The 20,225-nt window shown below is 39.3% G+C and overlaps 1 protein-coding gene across 7 annotated transcripts in view; it reads left to right on the top strand.

Annotated features, from left to right (window-relative positions):
* Positions 1-5,747: 5,747 nt before the first annotated feature.
* The window catches only part of LOC308408365 (teneurin-3), a 139,250-nt gene continuing 124,772 nt past the window's right edge, over positions 5,748-20,225 (top strand). For 6 of the 7 annotated variants that reach the window (XM_080900556.1, XM_080900557.1, XM_080900555.1 and 3 more), the window contains exons 1-3: positions 5,748-5,884; positions 5,960-6,595; positions 18,077-18,564. In XM_080900556.1, the coding sequence (XP_080756682.1) occupies positions 18,294-18,564 (271 nt within the window). In that variant the 5' untranslated portion in view covers positions 5,748-5,884; positions 5,960-6,595; positions 18,077-18,293. Of the gene's footprint in view, positions 5,885-5,959; positions 6,596-17,792; positions 17,923-18,076; positions 18,565-20,225 lie in introns of all 7 variants that reach the window. The other variant, XM_080900552.1, reaches the window with a different exon arrangement.

Raw genomic sequence — 20,225 nt, 5'->3', positions numbered from 1 at the left:
GAGGGCACGTCTCTCGTTAGCAAGAGGATTTTCAAGTGTATTATTTAGTTTTTCAGCTTCCTTCATAAAGTGTGAATGTGTGATGCCTTGACATCAATACACACACACACACACACACACACATATATATATTATATATATATATATATATATATATATATATATATATACATAGAGAGAGAGAGAGAGAGAGAGAGAGAGAGAGAGAGAGACCAGCAAGGTAAGACACTATTCTACAACAGTCTGACAAACATCAGCTGCTAAAAACACTGCAGTACTAATTATGCCTCCCCTGCAGTGTTCAAATCAGCTGGTCATGTTATTATATGTAAGCAGGAGTGATAGGAATTTATTATTTCTTTTACATTAAGGTGGTTTCACAGAGGAGTGCAAAAGTGTGTTTGTAAAGGGTGTCAGAAAAAAATATTTTAACCTCATCAAATATTGTATCCAACAGATAAATAGCTGCAGCAGCACATAGGAAGCTAGTTAAGATAGTTGAAATCAAATTAATCTCATGCATGTTTTTAAACCCCCATCTCTGTGGTTGATGTGGTGATATCAGACTGTGTCAATCAGCAATCAGCAATAGCAATCAGAAATTAGGAGACAAAACTAGAAACTGGCAAGGAAATATCACGGGTGGAGGAGAGCCATGTGTTGTGAAAGGAGAAACATAAAGCTGTAACGTGTTACTGAATCCCCAGTCTTCTATGGTATCATTACCATAGCAAACCTGACAGATGCGAGTTGTTGCTACACAGATGAAAAACAAACCAGGGTTTTCTTTTGTGGGAAAGTGTGTCTTCAAACTTAGAACCAATTAAAAGGTGGCCTCTGGTTCCATGAGGTCTTGTTAGCCGATATTTTTGATAAGATTTTCCACATGCTCGAGACGGAGGTGTGACTATTGTGCGATTATTTAGAGAGCATCCTGCTTCCTTGTTGTGAGATATCTCTTGTTGGAATCAGGGGTGTGTCTGGATCTCTTTGAATTGGAGGTATTGAGCACAGACTCAAGGGAGAAGCAAACAAACATAAAAGAAACAAACAGCAGTGTTACGTAAGTAGTAAGCCTCACGCTGTTATGGCTGGGAGAGTTATAGGAAAAATACCTTTCTGCGGGAGACTGGCTTGCATGTTGGTGTATCACTGGGGAAACTTTGAAAAGCAAATCTCAAAGTAGTTAAAATGATTCATTTGACCATTAGTTAGAAAAACATACTGGATAGAAATGGAAGAAAACAGCCAAGCGCAAATATTTGGGCTGAGCTTTAATATCAAGATGCAGTACTAAAAAAATACCCTGTAGTGCCTTTTCCAAAAATGTAATAAGTGAAGTAGCAACATTTATTTCTTCCCAAATAAATAAGCTTAATAATCCAGTCTGGAAAAAACATTTCCAATGACCAATGATCTGAAAATTAATACTATTTTTTTTTTTAATTGATTCAACCACAACTCACTTCTGCAACTTTTAATAATTTTGTTCTTTTTTGTTCTTATTTGTCATTAACATAAAACCATTTTGAACAGATAGAAAAAGCTATTTTGCTATTTTGTAGCAGCAGTAAATGTCACTCTGAAGAGAAAGAGAAAAAGACTATAGTGGTGATGATAGTCTGATGAGTGGACCAGTAATCATAATGCCAGACAAAAGCATTTGTGTAATGTCTTGTAAATGTCTGTACTTTACAAACTGACAGCTGGAGGATATGTATTCTTAGTCCTTAAACATGATCCTTCCCTGTTTTATATATTTTTCATATGCGTGCCATTTTAACATTTTAACCTTCTTATTTTTTCCACAACAACCTTCACTACAGTAGCAGCTTTGCTTTTAGTGCAGGAAAGGCTGAGTAGGACTTTGTAAACACAACTCTTAAGACATAAAAAATCATGTTCAGACTACTGTTACATAACTATTGGGTTGTTTTAAACAAAGATAATTTTAACTTTTCATGCACACAAAAGTGATCAATCTTTATCAAAAAATTGTATTTCAGAGTGCAAGGTACATTTGTTGCCTTTTTTCCATCAGTGAGTTATTAGTGTAGAAAGATGAGTTCTGCATTTAGCTCATCTTTACAGGGCTATACTGAAGATAAGAAAATGTCATTTTCAAGTCAATCGTGGAATAATTTAGAAATTTTATTCCAGTGGTAGACTACTTTTTATTCTTTTATAAGCCCTGATATTTCTGTGCACGTTTTCCTGGGTTGTACTGTGTAGACCATCTACCAATTGTAAGCCGAAAAACTAAATAAAAATATGAAACTGTGATGGAGACGAAGTTCAATGCAGCGTCCTGATGAGTAACCAGAATGTTTTCAGCCTGTCTTTTTTTTAGGTTACACAGATATGTATTCATATGATACTCAAAGAAAATATAACAGCCTCATGTCTATTCTTCAAATGTCTGCCTCCTACCCAGAAAAAAAGGTGTCTTTTATCCTTTTATCTCTCGAGGCTGCCCTCCTTGCTTACCAGTTAATCTTTTTAAATTAAATGAATGCAGCCCACAAGGTCTTCCACCAGCAGCTTTGAGTTGCCACAGGTCTATTGCCTTTGAGGTTGTCCATCCATCTAAAAAATTCTGAATGACACTGAGCCTGTCTGATATTTCAAAAGGTGTTCTTTTTTACTGTACGTCCATTTTCAGCCAAACTGAACTTCTGTTTACTCAAAATTTAAGTAGTTGGTGGATTTAATTAAAAATTGATTAAAATTTATAAATTGATTTGTTTTTTCCTTCTGTGATATTTTTTAACCCCAAAGTCCAAAAGCTGATTATTAAAGACAACATAAACAAAAACAAACCCAGACGTGTTTAACATAATTAACCTTGAGCTAAGGTTTATATTATGTTGTCTCATAAGGTAAGGCAAGGAAAAGCTGTGATTTTTTTTTTATATTTATGTCTTTTATTTCACTAATTTTCTTCTGACTGTGTGGCATTTTCCTAACATGACTTGGTGATACTGAAGGGACCCACCATAATCAATAGACGTGCTCAGAGAATAGCCTCAGAAGAACACCAAAGCCCTCCCAAACACTCCCACTCTAGGTGACTGAGAGATGTCACACCTCTGAATAAATATTAGATTCATTTGCACAGCCTGACACTTCCTTTTGATTTTAACACTATATTGAAAAACAACATTGATATTATGTGACATAAATTTGTGTTTGTGTATTAAAATCCTTCTTTTTTTCATTTTCCTTCTCCACAGATAGAAAAAGGTGCTTCCCCAAAGTCCTCACGGTATAACCAAGGGTGAAAGCTGTTTTGTCCCTTTGGAAGTGATTCATTTCCACATGAAAAGAGAAGTTCTGTCCAATCCCTTTATACATGTCTGTTTAGTTTGTGGAACACAATACTGGACTAACAAAAGGCAATAGCCTTTACAGTGTGAATATAATGTACCGCGCACATATAGGGAACACATCCATTGTTACTTTTGCTTTTTAAAACACATTGGACAAGACAAGACAAGACACAGTTTCTAACACATCAGCTTCACTGTCTAACCCCTTGGGGACAAATTCCTGCATACATAGGATGGGTAAGGGAGTGTATGCATAATTTGTCAATGTTGCTTTTTATTATGTCCACAAGTCTCTCTGTCCCCGTGGTGTGGCCCATCTGTTTTCTCTGCTGATTCTGTACATATGTAAAACATACAGGGCTCAAGAAAGATATGGTGTTTTGTTCTTTAATGTATGCTGTGCTCTTGGGCTTCAATAGTGATGTTTCTGGTTCATGTTTTGTATATTCCGGCACACATCCTGCAAGCCTTACGTAGCCTCGGAAGCAAATGCAGCAAATAACAATGCTGCACGTGTCTACTACATTCCTGCAATTTGTGGACTAATATTGACTTTTATCTATCATTCTAAAAAAGACACTGGCACTTCATGTTCATACTGATAAAACGGTATCCTATTTAGAAGCTACTGATCTATAACATGTGTGCATGTAATTTATTTGTTTGCTATCAAGCACTTTCTTTGATTGAGTTTTTCATCCTATTCAAGTGCTGTTCCAGATTTGATTAATGCTCTTTTCATCATGTAAAACGCTTGTGCATTTGTGTTTGGATTTGGATGTTGAAAGTGACTGGCCTCCAATAGAGGGCACAGTTGACTGCACTGACACGCACTGTGTGTGACTAGGAGAAAATAAAGCTTTGTCTAAGGTATGGGAAATCTCAGTTAAGGATGTAAAGTTGATTCAAGTCGTAGTAAAAGAACATTTTTGTGAAACTGAATGAGCTATTTTCTTTGGTTCAAAAAACCAAAGGACTTTTAATCTATCATTAACCCTCTGGTTTACTGAACTTAAGAGAACCTTCATGTTGATGAAATGTGTGAATATGTTGCTTAGTAACTAACTTCCACGTACAGTTTCTCTGAAAAGCCCCCAAGAATATTACAGAAGCGGGAAAAAAGTAGTTTGACTTGAAGCAGGGAAAAGAAGGAGGGGTACTGGCTTCAGCAGCCCTTACAAGAATTCCTCTCCTTTTTTGTGTCCTTTCTTTCCTCTTTTTTTTTTGTGCATGCCCTTGACTGAAGATAGAATGGCAGAGTGGGAGATAGATTGTTGGGCAGTTGCCTTTCATGCAGATAATGCCATTTGATGGAGGCAAGTTTTTGATGTGCTCCCGGGTATAATAGAAGAATCAAGCATCGAAGGCTAGAGCTGATTTTGCTTGGAGAAAAGCTGTCCTCAGTGATAACTTCATCACTGCATGTGGTCAGACGTGGGGTAAATTCAGGAAGGGGATTAAAAAAAATGCCCAGTCAGATCTGCAGTAGTGGGCCCCCTATTGAGCTGTGGGGGCCTGCAGACCATAGTTTGAAGGTCTGTGATCTACCATTGGTATTGTTTGTCTTTCTCTCTTCTCTCTCCCTCAGAACCAAAACGACTCAGCCTCAAAATGCCTTTCTAGTGGGATTAGTGGGCATTGCTTTTGTAATTAATGAAACTCTGCTTTCCGTGGTATATCCTCTAAATGCTACCATTTGAAGGCTATCAGATAGCGTCTTATATGTTTTCATACATCACAAAGCTAATTCAAAGTAAATGTGGTTTTGGTTTTAGCAGGATGGAGAATGGCTGGGAGGCAAGTGTACTTATCTCTGTAATTGGAGCTCATCAAGATGAAGTTTTCACACTTACAAAGCAGTGAAGGACTTCAATTCTTTCTATAAGATCCGCAACTGACGCTCTATCTAAGCATGCACAAAGCATGCTCGTATTTTATTGAAGGTTCATATGAAAGATGGGGAGACAAAATTCATTAGAATAACCTTTCTTAGTGTTGGTTTAGGTTGACTGAACTCAAATTGTGCATATTTATTGCATATCTCTGCAGCAGTTGATCAATTCCACCACAGATGGTGGATGGAGCAAAACAATATGAATCAATCTTTATTCGACAGCCAGACTAACAGCAACATTTTAATTTCAACACCAAGCGTCGTCGTTGTGGCCTTCTTGTTTACCCAACAGTTTAACAGCTTGAATAACCCTTAGCTGCTAGTCTTCTGTGAGAAATATCGCATTTATTTACATCACTCTGCCTTTCCCTTTGTCAGTCACACTGAAGGTGAGAAATTGAGATTTGTGAGTTAGCCAATTATGTGGCAGCGCGCGTGCGGCCATAGGTAAGCTTAATGAACAGCTTCTCAATACAAAAGAGAAGAGAGGAGCGAGCAGGCTGAAGGAAAACAGGCAGGTGGGCTGACTGGAAGCTGTGGCTCTGAGTAAATCCGCCTCTGCGCTTTCACAATCAAATTGAGGAATATATATAATTCTAGCTTGCATGCAAACTGGAACTTATTTAAGTGGCAGCAACAAACGCGTAGCAGTGTATCAAAGGTAGTTTTGGTTATTACAGTGTCGTTGGAGGTAAACGCTCTCTTTGTCTAATAATGGGACTCGTTTTCTTCACAGGTGCAGCTGTGTGCTTGTTGCTGCTCACCCGTGTGGTTGACCCCTACGGCCTAACCCGTTCCTGATAGGCAGACCAGAGGCGAGGCTGAGGGAAGCGACGGGATGCGCAGTTTATCAGCTGACAAGTGCATATCGGACAACGGAGTAGCAGAGCGGCTGGCGAGACTCCGCATCCTCACCGAGTGAGTTTTCTGCTTTTAAACATCCAGCGCAAGTGCTTGGCGACTGGAAAAAATATATATAACGGTGTTACCTCAGAGAGGGGACAACTGCATTGTCGGAAGTATTGCTTGAGCTCAGCCACCGGGACTACTGGGAAGATTTCTAGGCTGAAACACGTTTCTCGCGCGGAGCTGCCAGCTGAAGCTCCTTGCTCCGTCACCAAGCAGCAGCACAACGTTCACGCACAAGTCGGCTGTTCCGAGCTTCAGCCTCTAATCAAGCCGAGAGAATTCCGGGGAGTAGTGAAAGAGGTCTCTCTGAAGAATCCACACTGTGCTGAATTGCAAACGCGGTCATTGTAAGAAACGTATCGCGTCGCGCTCAGCTCCCCGCTTCCTGCAAGTTTGGACTAAAGCGCACCGTTGGAAGTTTATGTGCCGCTGCTTCGGACAGGCTCGAAGACGCTTCATGCAGGTCAGTGTGTAGTTAGATTTCCCCCATTTGCATTGACTCTAAATAGACTCCATCCGCGTAATTTAAATAAGCCACAGGATCGTTATCCCCTGGTCAGTAATGGTGTCTAATTTGGTCTGCATGCTGTATTGAGTCTTTTGATAAGATGCGAACCCGAAACCCACCTGGCGCCCAGCCCCTCTTCTCCACTACCTTGAAACAAATGAGTTGGGTAATATTTGGATTATGCGTTATAGCCTATATGTTTAGCAAATGCATTGCTGCAGTGGGCAGGCTACAGATGCAAGATGTATCAATTTCTTGATATTCCGTTCAGAGTGGTGGGGGGTTATTGTATTCCAGTTTTAAGTGATGAAAAAGATGAGTTTCCAAAACTCACCTGATGTCCTTTAACGAGTGCTATATATCGTGCTATATATATATATATATATATATATATATATATATATATATATATATATATATATATATATATATATATATATATATGTGTGTGTGTGTGTGTGTGTGAGTGTGTGTGTGTTTATAAGGATTTTGCTGTCATAGATCTTTGAGAATTCTAGGAAAAATATATAAAAAGTATTTTATTTATTCTTTTGACATTATTAAACTCTTATTTTTCAGTAATGATAACAGTAATAACATAATTATCTCCAATCTAATCACAGTCACATCTAAACTTACACTCCATAAGGGGTCTTGAGGGATGGTCTGGATACAAAAAAATAATTTTTCCAAAAATATATTGCTACAAAAACACCCAGGAGCCTAATATAAGCGGTATGCCAACCACAGAAATGGTCTGCTTAATCTAATAATAATGTTAAAGGTTTTGAAATACATTAACTTGTACCACATTTGTGGTTTAAGCTTCAGGAGCAGAAGATGGAGAAAGTTCATCAGAAGAACCTTTTGTTTGCCTCAAAACAGGCCTCTAGAAAGGTCGGGTATTACGCAGTTGTTCAGAACCTCCAAGCATGTTGGTACAGACAAATGCCAGCAGAAATCACAACCTTCTACATGCGTTTTGGGGGTTAGGAGGAAGGGGCTGTTGCCTGGCAAAAATCATATGGAACGTGCAATTTGTAAATTGATTTTGGTTTTCAGGATTAGCAGGATTTCAAAACCGGCAAGAAGTTATTTTAATTAAATACAACAGTTTAGACATCAGATGGTTTAATTTCAACTTTCCATGTGGCTCAGCAATGTGGAATTATGACTTGTCTTAGCACTTAGCATGAGGCAGAGAGAAACGTTGATCTGATTTCGCTCTGGCAGGGATCAGACTAAACGCAATCTGCAAAAACATGCATCTGGGTCCATATGATAGCCCAGAAGGACAAGAATATCTGTCCAGCTAAAGTGATTTATTGCTATTGTCCTGAGTGCTATTGAGGAACTGCAGCAGTTGAGGCCATTTGCTGTCAAGGACTGGAACAGTAAAGCAGTGTAGATCTTCACCACTTCAGGCCTGAGTGGTGAACTGTTCCCGCTGTTCTTGTAAATCATAAGAAATACTTCTATGAAAATTTAAATAATATGAAACAGAAATAAAACAGCAAGATTAGATATTAGATAGGTAGTCAGAGGCGTATTACTTAAAAATATGTATATAAGCGATCAATATATTTCTAATCTTTAGCTTTTGGCTTTGCATCGGGTCACATAGCAACAAAGAAAGGCTTCAAACAGCAGAGACACAGTCTGTGTTTCTTGTGTAAGCCTGTAAATGCATTACAGTGACACTTATTGGGTGATATTGAACATGTGTTTTTGTAGCAGGGCCCCAGAACATGAGTGCAGCTTGTATTATCTTTTTTCAAGGCACTGGTAATAATTGAAATTGACTTTTCTGAATAAGACATAACAATCTATATGACTAATGTTCTGGTGACTGCAGCAGCATCCTGATAAATGAAGTGTGTTGTGTTTACAGTCTTCAGAAACACACCTGGAGTCAGAACAGACCTGGTGAATATTAGGCTGTCGACATATTTTACACAGCTCTGCAGAGAAAAGCAATAACCCACTGTAGTTGTCTAGTACACGCTTTGCCATAATGTGGCAGGTGATTACGCATCTGGAACTGGGATATTTTGGCTTTTCTGCTGTGACCCCTCTTATTCAGGCTTTAGCCAAATACCTCAGCTTTAAACTTCATTGCTGCTTCAAGCCCAGTAATCAAAGCAGGTGACTACAGTTTCTGATGCGGCAGAGTCCTTGAAATTCTGATTTTATTTATTTATTTATTTTCTTTTCTACGCTTGGAGCTCAAAATGATCTAATTAATTCAGAAATATTAGAAGAACTGTGTACATAACACTGCCACTCTGTGTTCCTATCCTTAAGTAATTTCCCCTTTCATTATTCCTGTGGAGAATTTAATATTCTGTGTGATGAGAACTGCCTCCTTTAGGGATAATGCCGCTTGAATACTGCCCCTAAACAGTTTTATAGATTGTTAAGGGGCAATCGAAATGACTGCTCTCCATCTGTAAAAATTACTCCTCTAAGATATGAGAGATATGGAAGGAGAGTCGATGCACAGGCCTGCGCTTATAATATTTCATCATATTACTTGTAGATGCTGACAGTGGCTCGGAAGATGACCTTAGGAATTATAACATTTGATATGGCAAACAGCATGGCCGAGTCGCCTGTTTCAACACATCAGAGCAAACACGTGAAGGTTAATGCAGCCTGACAAACTACCCACAGTTCCCTGGGCTCAACGGATCGGTTCCATGTCATATTTACTTTACATAATTGCTGCCCTCTAATCTGTTACTATTAACACACAGCCTGTCTGGCTATTGTCTGCTGTAGTCTCTTTCACCTGTTTTCTCTCTGAGTACATTTTCCCTTTCCTCCCATGAGAATAGCCAGACATCATGATGAATAGTTGGCGTGAAAGTAAAGCATGCCACGGTGCATTCTTCAGGCCTTTAGAAAGTTAAAGAAACCAAGCGTCGTGATGGCAAAACCTCCATTGACGGACCGATTTGCATATGTGCTTTAATGACCTCACCTCAGAGGATTACTGTCAGGGATGTGACTCCTGCAGCAAAGTTTACCATTTAAAGAAAAGTTGTTTGTGGTCTGCGCAAGTTGCCAAATTATTGCTGAAAGTCACCCTAGCATTTGGGAGGGAAGAGATTGCACGCTCTTGAAATGTGCTTAGAGTAGGGATATTTAGTGACAGCACTTGATGCATTGCCACTGTGGTCCTTAACTACATTGTATGCTGCGTGAGAGAGGGGGTTGGGGGGGAAACATGGCATAAATGTAAGCTGTTTCAGGGGTATACGGTATATGCTTTTTTTTCTTTATATAACACCATTTTATTCTACAATTCATAACCAAGTTTTATTAAATTAAAATATGGATATCGGGAAGGGCTTGAAACAGTCGGGAATATAAATGGCATTTTATATCAGCACTAAAGATGGATTTAATTAGTATTTTTCATCTTGAATATCTGCTTAGTATAATGTGAATCCTGCCATTGCATTCTGGTGGGGGGGAGAGAGGAATGTTCTCAAAGGAACAGTTATTTTACCCAGCTCATGGCTATTGTAGGCTGACTGCATGACCTAATGTGTTGTGCGTAACACAAACTGAATTCTGGATCTCATTGCACACATGCATGCAAATACATTGGTGGTGATGTTGTGCGTAGGCGTTCAGACAAAGCAGCCAAGCTGGTAATTGTTTGTGATGAAGTGAAAGCCGTTCCCTTGGCTTTGTATGGATTACTTAAAATCAAGAAAAAGGACTATTCAAGCATGACACCTCTTGGTTTTGTTTTGAGGTTTTTGGCCGAAACAGGCTGAGATGAAAGCCACCTGCGATTAGCCACAGGATGCTGTCCTGCTGGTCCAGCTCTGGGGGCAGCACCACTTCACACTGTTGTAACCTACAGATTAACATTTATGGCTCAGCATGCTCCGTTGGACTTTCTGGGTCAAGACCAAGTGGCAAGATTGAGGAGTGGGCTTGACTTTGTAACAGTGCAACTCTCGCTGCATGCTCCAGGCTGAGGCTGGTGGGGAGAGCCAAACAGAAATGTGCTTAGTTGTGTCACAGGGAGAATAAAATAGAAATGCATTGTGCTCTCTGCTTGTGAAAATTGCTCTGAGCGAATACCTCTGCGGTGTCTAGGTTCGGCTTTCATGAACTACAGACATTATATTCAAAGGATCTGAATACGATGTCAGGAATTGTTACATTTTTAAAGGATGTTATAGCTTATTAGAGTCATACTTGTGTATTGTCCAGCTCACATTAAAATATTGATGAAACCGATTCATTATTTAAATTGAAGATTTTTTTATCTTCCCCTCGCAGTGGTCCATGTTGCCAAAATTCTAAAGAAAAACGACTTTTGCTGTTTTGCTATACTTGCATTAAGAAATACCGATCCTGGAAAAGGTTTCCCAGAATAGCTTCCATCTGCCAAGGGCCTTAGGTCTGGTCTTTTGTGGCCCCTGGACAGCCCAGTGGGAAGTTGGGCGTCAGCTACGGTTGTCGATGGAGCCGGTTGATGGCCTCAATAATTCAGTTGACGTGACCTCTCTGATGCTGAAAGCCTCAGGTCTGGTGGGTGACGAAGAGCGATGATTGGGACAAGGCAAAGGTGCTAGTTCATGTGGGAAGCCAGTCAGTAACACATTTCTGTCTCCTTATTGTCAGCAGGGTGAAGGAGAAAATATTGAATATCAGAGCATTGAAGAGTGTAAAACTGGTGCATCTGATTTGGTGTAATGGTATACAGGTCAGCAATCTTTGACTTCCAGCGGAGAGCAGTGTGCATTCAGAATTCAGGCTTGGCTGATCATTACAGGCCAGATTCTACAAGTTTCACCCCTGGAAGTAGAAAAACCAGTGCGATGTGGTGAATTTTCAGATTGATGTTTCTTTTATAAGGCCTGCAGTCTCTCAGTAGTCTGATCGTGTGCCATCATGACCTACATACGCCTTAAAAAGCTGACAACAAGAGAATAAAACCCTCCAGTTTCTTTATGTATTGTAGGGTTTATGTGGCACAATTGGTCTAAAGAAGAAACGCTCTCTACCTATTATTCTCTGTAAATTGTTTTCATTGTGTGCTTTAAAATTTCTTCTAATTCGGTAGTATTGGCGTAGGTACATTGATTTATTTTGTAACGCCTATGAAGACTAACCGCTACTGCACTATGTCTGTGTTTGGTCAGATTTGATGTTTTCCAGCAGTTGCAGCAGCTCTTGAGTATTGCGCTCCCATTGCAGTATTCTCCATTGAAGCTTTCCCTTATACTCTTCGGTTGTCTAGCGCTGTTATGTGACTGCTGCGTATATTCCATCTCCTCCTGCACATCCTAAAAGAGGGAGGTTTAGTTTGTGGTACAATCGTGTGAGATGCATTTGAATGACACCCAATGTCAGCACTTTAGAATATCTCTGCGCATTTGAATTTTTATCTGGTTGCCAGGTTTGTATGCTTGCAGAATTTTAAATATAGTTTGAGTAATGATTTTCATCCACTCTCTGAGTGCTTGTTGATTGGCTACAGTAGTTCTACAGATGTCCAGATTAGACTGTCAGGCAAGACTGATGTTGGATTTATAATCTGTAATTAAACAATGCACTCCAGTCTAAATAAATAAGATGTCTACAATGAAGTTTTTATTCTTGTCAGCGTCATTTTTGTTGTTACCCATTATGTTTTGTTTACAAGTTTACTGTTGTGGACAGATACGGCTTCTTTCAGCCCTCCTCGATTGTTTTTTGATTTCTCTGTTGCATCGTTACTCTGCAGCTGCATCGCTACAATTTAATTTTATTTCCGTAACAGCGGCTCGATCATGGATTTCTCTTTAAATTGCTGCAGGACGGTAGAAGTCTGTCAGCAATGGAGTCAATTCATTTTGTGCGAGTATTAGATGATAATTGTTGACAGTGTCTTGCAAGATTCTCAATTAAGTGAATGACCATGGACATCATTACTTCTTTAGATCCGCCATTTGAAATAACACTGCAGTGATACCAATTTGAGAGAAAAGCAAACTGTGGCTCATTGAATTAAGACTGTCTCGTGTAATTGGGTGTGTGATATGGAAGGGAGCACCTATTTTGATAAGAACTGGCTTCAATAATTGTAGCCTTGGATACAGATAAATGCTGTAGCCTGTGTGTGCGAATTCACTGAATAACCCGTTATTACCATTTGAGATACAAGGAGATACTGCAAAAAAACATTATAAAGCTCTGGGTTTTTATATTCCAATTGTCCACACCTAGCAATTACATTTTAAAAAATGAATCTGGCTGTGCTTGCAATTTCCCCACTAAAGATTCAATGAATATATAACTCACATGAGTCACAGGTGAAGGATTATTTGAGGGATTTGTAAACATCCGCGCTCAGCTTATTGTGTTGTATCCTGGGACTGGCACATGCTTTTTTTATTATTTAATTCACACACACACACACACACACACATATAACACACAAAAGGCGAACAATAAAATGGTTAAGATTAGACGTTGACCGCTGTGATTTAGAGACAGGCAGGAAAAATAAGAAAACAAAACGCTTTGAGTTCAGCTCAGCTTTTTTTGATTTATTTTTCATAGTCACAGTACCTCTGTTTGTCTTTTAAATGCGCTGCAACTATGAGGGATGAAGCTTAAAGCTCCATGTGCCTGGAATAATGTGAAGTGACTGTACCAGAGATTTGCATCACTTTACTCTACTTGTGAATATGCATCATACACCGAGACGAGAGACCTAGCATGGAGTAGGATTTTATCGTGTTTCCTAAGAGTCGCACCGAGGGTGGTAAGCTCATCCGTCACCATGTATACTAAGGATATAGCTGCAGCTAAAATTTAATTGCTGGTAAATGCTGTCATGATTTTGTTTGCTGTCTTTTCTCCACTTCCTAACTGCCTTTCTCTCTCTGAAGCTGTACATTTATAAAGACTGAATTATACCAAAATGTCGTTGTGGCATATCAGCACTATTTGGTCAGATTCCCCACGATTCACGTCAGCACTTAAAGAAAAAAAAAAAAATCACAATTTTGATGCTGATCTGGGTATTTTTAGGTAATAGTTCTACAGTTCTTGTTGCAGTGAGGAATTTAGGCATTGAGCCTCAATAAAAAACGAACACAATCTGGTTCAGATGGCATCCAGAATTCAGAGTTTGGGCATCACGCTGCAGACAAACACTTCTGTGTCTCCAAAATCACTAGTGTCAGGGGGAAACAGGCAGCATCTGATGGAACACTGCCCTGGTTCTCCCTCGCCCCTTCTCCAAGCGCTGGGAGGCACAAAAAAGCAGAAGAACTGAAGAGAAACTGAAAGAGGAGAGGCAGAGAGGAGCGTCAAAGAGGAAAGAGAGAGAGACTCGACAAGATGAATTATGCAAAGCTGTCAGAGGCGGCTATTGTTGGAGGTGCTGGCTGTGTTGAAGAGAGCCAGCCCTGATCTCCACAAGCTCCATCTACTGCTCTCACCACTCCCCGTGGCTGAGAGCCGTCTGATCTGTGCTCCGGCAAACGGCCAACAACAAGATGAGGGGGTTTGGGGGGAGTTGAGGGGCCAGCCAGGCCACTTGGTGACAGGTGAATTGTCTTGGAGGGACACACTAGGAACGACAAGTACGCTCTTTATTATCATTATTTACAGAGGTCACCAACAGGGAGATCTGAGCTGATACGTACAGCCGCCCTGCGGAAATATAATTACCGGACAAAGGCTTGGTGAATAGTTGCCACTTCAGCACTCTGGTCAGCAGTGGCTACTCTTGTTTTGCTTTGTGTGCTGAAGTAACCAGTGTCTGCCAGCTCAATTTAAGCTGGTGTAGGTGTTCATTAATCTAATTTTGCATGCTTATCAGTTCTGAGATATCTTAGAAAAGAAGCGCACTTTCGTCTTCTTAATATTTCTGTCTATTCCTGCTAAAGTTGGAACAGCTTTAGTTATTTCACCTGAGATTTATTTATTTACCGGAGTTATTTATTTATTTTATTTCGTTTTTATTTGATCTTTTGCATTTGCCTTGGCTTTGTTGGCACTCACATGCAATAATCAGAATTTAGTAACATTTGGATTGAAATGCGGTGACAGATGTTGGTTGGTCAGGTCGCTGTCAATCAAAACACACAGTCAGATGCAGATTAAAAGGAGGATGATTCTGCATTCTGCTAGAACCAAAGATTAAATCAAATCGGTTTTTGAAGAAAGAAAAAAAATACTGGTTATTTTTTGTCATTTCAATAATTAGTTATGTAATATTTGAGATCAGTGATTCAGTGGCGTCTAGAAAGTCACTGATCCACCTTAGCAATCCTTGTTTGAAGTATCAGAAAGTATCCTTTTATGTTTTTGATGATTAATGTACCGATAACATTTTTCTCATTCATTTAATTCATTATAAACCATCTTATTTAACCAATCTTAAAAGGTTTCTCTCCTCTTTGGTCATCTCTTCTGAATCCCAGCCCTGATCTGTTGGTAACATAAGACATCCCCTCTGTCATCTTTGATGAATAAAGTACTAAACGGGAGACGTGGAAAAAGTAAATCTCAATTAGAAACCTCTTCAACTGCCCTGAAGAACCAGTTGACTTGGACACGTGTCTTCACACCTTATTATACAGATGGTTTATGGTTTATGCTTCAAAAAAGTGCAGAGGTGTAGGACAGTACTAGGCGTCGGGGGGACCGTACTCAACTGGCACGGGAGTCGTTCGGACGTGTGTGGAGCTGAGCTGCGTACATCATGAACTATCTTTTTCCGTGCCTCACTGGCTTGCAAGAGGACCTCTGTGTGACACTAATTTTGCAGTGTCGACTGTTCCACCGAGTGGTCATGGGTGACTAACTGTCCTGATTCAACTGCATGATCAAAGGTAAAAGGGAATGTAGAAGTGAATGATACAGAAAAGTTTTTTTTTTTTAGGGCGGGGAATGTACCGAGGATTTTTGATTCATAATGAACCCTAAAGGTTCTCCTCATTTAATCAAACAGAGCTGGTGTACACTAGTATGTACTCTCAGTAGGGTAGCCAGAGGCAGATTTTATGTAGTAAATGCATACTACATAGTCTAGTTTATACTGCACTATACTTAAAACCTCTGAAACTTAAAGTGTGTAAGAAAAACAGAATTCTCTTCAGAGCCTCTGTGACTTCTTGTACATATTTTAAACTGTAACGAATGAACCGTTAGTGTCCCCGTGTGCTGTGAGGAAACAAAGCGAAGCAGGACACTAGGATGAGCTGTGAAGAAGATGGCATCTTTGAGTCCTCAGAGTAATAGAGGAATGTTTATGGGGACATGCCTGGTCACTTAAGGGCTTGTAGGCTGATTAGGACACAAATCTAATTCCTCCTATAGTGGTCGCTTGTGGCTCAGTGGGTAAGACTTGTGGCATTAGCTGTTTTTCAGATACCGAATCTTCTTACAAGTCCATAAAGAAGGGGGAGTTTGCAATCAAGGAGGCTTCTGGGCGTCTCCGCTTGGATGCATCCTGTGCATTAATCTGCCAATCTGGACGGGTGTGTACAATTTCCTGAAAGTGATGAGATGTGATTGAGATGGCCTGTGGCATCGTAAAACAAGTGCGTGGGGGGGAGTGTTGAGTGTTGAGTGTCAGCCTTACAAGAGAGTGTGTCACTGATTGCATCTCAGCCCATCGGGGGAACAGAGCGATATGAAGCAACTCAGGGAGAAGGGGGGAAAAATAAGTTTAAGAGGCCTAGAACAGCTCACAGTTTTCATTATCCCTGCATCCTGTACTCCACCCGCAACTGCTTCAGTTTTTGGAACGTCTCTCTGGGGCTGGTGCTATCTCGCCGTGCGACGGTACGCTATCCTGGCTTCATTGGAAGGTTTTGATGCTTGATGTGAAACGAAGTAGATCTCATTTGGGGAAAGAAGGAGTCTGATACTCAAGTCTTACAGCTCAGCCAAGAGAGAAATGAAATTGTGGTGTGTGGCATGTGTGACTCTGCGCCGTGTGTGTGTCTCAGGAAGCAGTGGAAAATGGCTGGTAATAAACACTTCTGACACACCACGGCTCCCATCCACATTCCACTCAAGGGTTTTTTGTGGATTAGTCACATTCTCATCCCCCTTGTCCACATTTAGAGCAGAGTGAGAGTGTCTTCTCTGAATTTCTAACAAGTTAGGATTTTTAACACCAATTTATCTAATGTTTCTGTGGCCAGAGACAAACTGCATGTATAGCTAGTGCAGTGTTTGTAGTTGTCAAATATTACAGTGAGAGTTTGGGAAACAAAGCTGGTTCAAAGTCTTTGTATGATATTAGAGTCTTTTACTGTCTGCCCTGGATGGTAAATAGAGAAAGGTAGTCTTTTTGCTATTTTAGGCATGAAATTAAACACTGGTTTAAAATATGCAAATGAATATCTGTCAAATATAAAGACTTGATCACCTTGCAGTCTCTTGACACTGTGTCTGGATTTTTTTTTAAATCTCTGAGATCAAAAACAAAACAAAGAAAAAAAAAACGCTTTCATTTTTGGAAGAGCTTTCATTGCTGCTAATTTAAACCGATTAAATGGTTCTTGTGATAGCTGCTTCTTGCCCACTTGTGGACTATTCAAAGTAACAAAGGCACTGTTCTGGGAAAAAAAAGATTTCTGTTATGATTTTTTTAGTACCTCAAATGAAGTTCAGTTTACCTTCACTTTATTGTTGTGGGTGCAGAAATTATGTGGAGCTTAAGAAATGGTAAATTGAAATGATCTGTGTGTATGTGGAAATACAGTATAAAAGTATAAAACGTCAACATTGATAAAAAAGCACAGTTTTATTTTCCTCTCTCTCTCTCTATATATATATGCTATCCAGCATATATATATATATATATATATATATGAATTTTGATAGAAATATTTAATCTTGTCATTGTTCTTCTGTGCATTTAAAGTAACACTTATTGAATGTTCATATAAAGGCTTGGCATTCTAATTTTATCAATTAAATAAAAGTCTTTTTAAAGTGATAATGAAAGTAAAAGCTTTCCTAGTCATGTCAACCTGTTGATTTATCCTTCATTTAAGCAGAATTTTGCATTCGGAGAATGTGAACTTTGGAACATTGTCAGTGGAAAATTGCAAAGTTTTAAACTTTTAAGTTAAAAAAAGAAGAAACTGTTTTTTTAATCTTTTTTTTTTTACAGAGTGCTTACTGAAATTACTGGAATTGAAAGTTTTTGAAGGACAATATTTAGAGTTAACACACTGAAGATAAACATGACTGCAAATGCAACACAGAGGTGATCTTTTAAGAGGCGAAGTCAACTTAAGGAGGTATATATCAGTTCACGGGTGAGGTTTCAGGGGTGTGGGGGTAGAGTCGGGGGTGCGGCCATGAGAAGGGGATAAGTGTGTGCTTTAGAAGATGAAGCAGATGGATTAGTGTTATCTGAGCTCCTTACTTCCTTTCCTCATCTCTCTTTTCCAGGTAGAGTGGCTGGAAGGCTGAATGGACTGAAGAAGTGGGCGACAGAGGTTCAGAAGTGGGGAGGAGGGTTTGGGGGGAAATCGGTTACAGGACGAGAATCAAAGCCACAGGAGGAAGAGGAGAGGGGGTAAAGCAGTGAAATAATCCAGTGGTGAGTGTCTCAGGAGAGTGCCGGTGGTGAAGGGGAGCGGAGTTGGATACCCAGCATGCAGGCAGCATGGAAAGGGTGAGGGAGCAGCGGCCTTTCTGCTCGCTGTCCAAGAGCCAGAGAGACCGAGAGAGACACTGTGAGAGAGACAAGGATCGAGAGCGCCGTTACACCGCCTCCTCATCAGACCGGGATGAGGGAGCCTGCCGCGTGCCCACTCAGAAATCCTACAGCTCCAGTGAGACGCTCCAGGCCTTTGACCATGACCCTTCACGAATGCTCTTTGGAGGAAGAGTCAAGGAGATGGTCCATAAGGAAACTGCAGAGTACACAAGGCCAGGTTAGCAAGAACAAATGTTGTCCTTCTGTGGGATTTTTCAGGATTTGTTAGATGAATGTACAAAATGTAAGCTCAGAGAGGTGCGGATTGCCTGTCATTTTTTAACGTCATGGCCAGTGTCATCAGAGTTTATCATTTAAAAGGCACCGGGTACAAAAAAATGATTGTAGCAAAAAGTCTTCCATCTTATAGTGGCATTTTTCTAAATCGAACAAGAAGCTCTTAGATTTCAGTTGTTGTTAGACTTTAGTAAATACCACAAAGAACAAAATCCTTATATCCATGTTCATTTGCTGATGTCTAACAGTGTGAAACCTCATTAGTAAATGAATGCTCATGCAAGGATTTTTTTGCTTGTTTGTTTAATAAATGTTATCCCACAGTTTTATCTCCCACTTTATCTCTGCAAGCTTGACAAGAAATAACAATATGGCGCCAGTATGCTAGACAGTAGTAAACACAATTAAAGGATGTCAAACAAAAGCATAAATTAGATTTATATTTCTAAACTTTTACAGAGAATTCCTATTGAGTGTGATGTAGTGGCCTACTCTGACCTCATAAAATGCTCATGCCCTGCAGGACTATGTTAAAATAATAAGATAAAATGTACAATAAGTAACCCTCTTCTTTAATTGGCTGTTAGAAACTGCTGTAATTTCTGTAATTAAAAACTTTGGGCAGTTTATTCTATTTTATGGCACTCCTTTGGCTCGTAAGATTGCAGTCACAAAAACTATCCATTACACTTTTACATTTTCATGGTGCTAATTGGTGTCCATTTTAGAATAAATGGATTTATGATGAAGTTGTGGGAAGAAGAGTAGTTTCCTTTATTTCTTTTTAAAATCCAGGCATTTAGCCTTAACGAGTGTTTCTTACATCATCACAGTAAAAGTCAGATTTAATGTTGATGATGGAAAAAGAACATGTTCTTGTTAATTAGTTGCTCTTTATGTGTTGTGCGTATAGCACAATAGCATAAGAATCCTGGTACATTTTAAAATGGCTTATATGACAAAAATCGAGCTGTGTGAATTTCACTAAAATTTTAAAAAACATTTTAAATACATCAGAGGCTGATGAAAATGTCTCATTTTGAAATGGTAAAATATACTGGAGATAAAATACATTATAGCTATGATGATTTCTACATTAAATATTAATAATTAGCTATAGCAGTTTCTGGATGAACACACATATATATTTGAGCCTGACTACAAGCATCTACTAAGCAAATACAGCTCATTTCATGGTTAAAATCAAATATGCAATGAATGAAACTGAAATATGAACTTTTTAATTCAAGGACTTTGAGGTGAACTAAGATGTTTTTGTGTTTTTTTGGCAGCATGCCTGCATCATTTAAAACCAATTGAAAACATGCTGCAGACTCTTTTAAAGGCATTGCAGGTTAATTTTTATTTTCAGAAATAAGCAAACCCTTAAGCAATGTGAAATGGAGACAAAACTAATTTAGAGCATTGCTGTGATTTATTGTTAAACAGTCTCTTAAACAGTTTCGAAAAAACTATCATAATAATTAGGTGATTAGCAGCTTTACTTTTTTTTTTATCTGTAATTTAATCCAAGGATATTGATTTCAGACTATTTGTCTAATGGAACTTGGTAATCTTAAACATAGCAATTATTATAATTTT

The sequence above is a fragment of the Rhamphochromis sp. 'chilingali' genome (assembly GCF_963969265.1).
Source record: "Rhamphochromis sp. 'chilingali' genome assembly, chromosome: 13".
NCBI lineage: Eukaryota > Metazoa > Chordata > Actinopteri > Cichliformes > Cichlidae > Rhamphochromis > Rhamphochromis sp. 'chilingali'.
The sequence above is the reverse complement of the archived record's forward strand: the minus strand, read 5'-3'. Positions and strand labels throughout refer to the sequence as shown.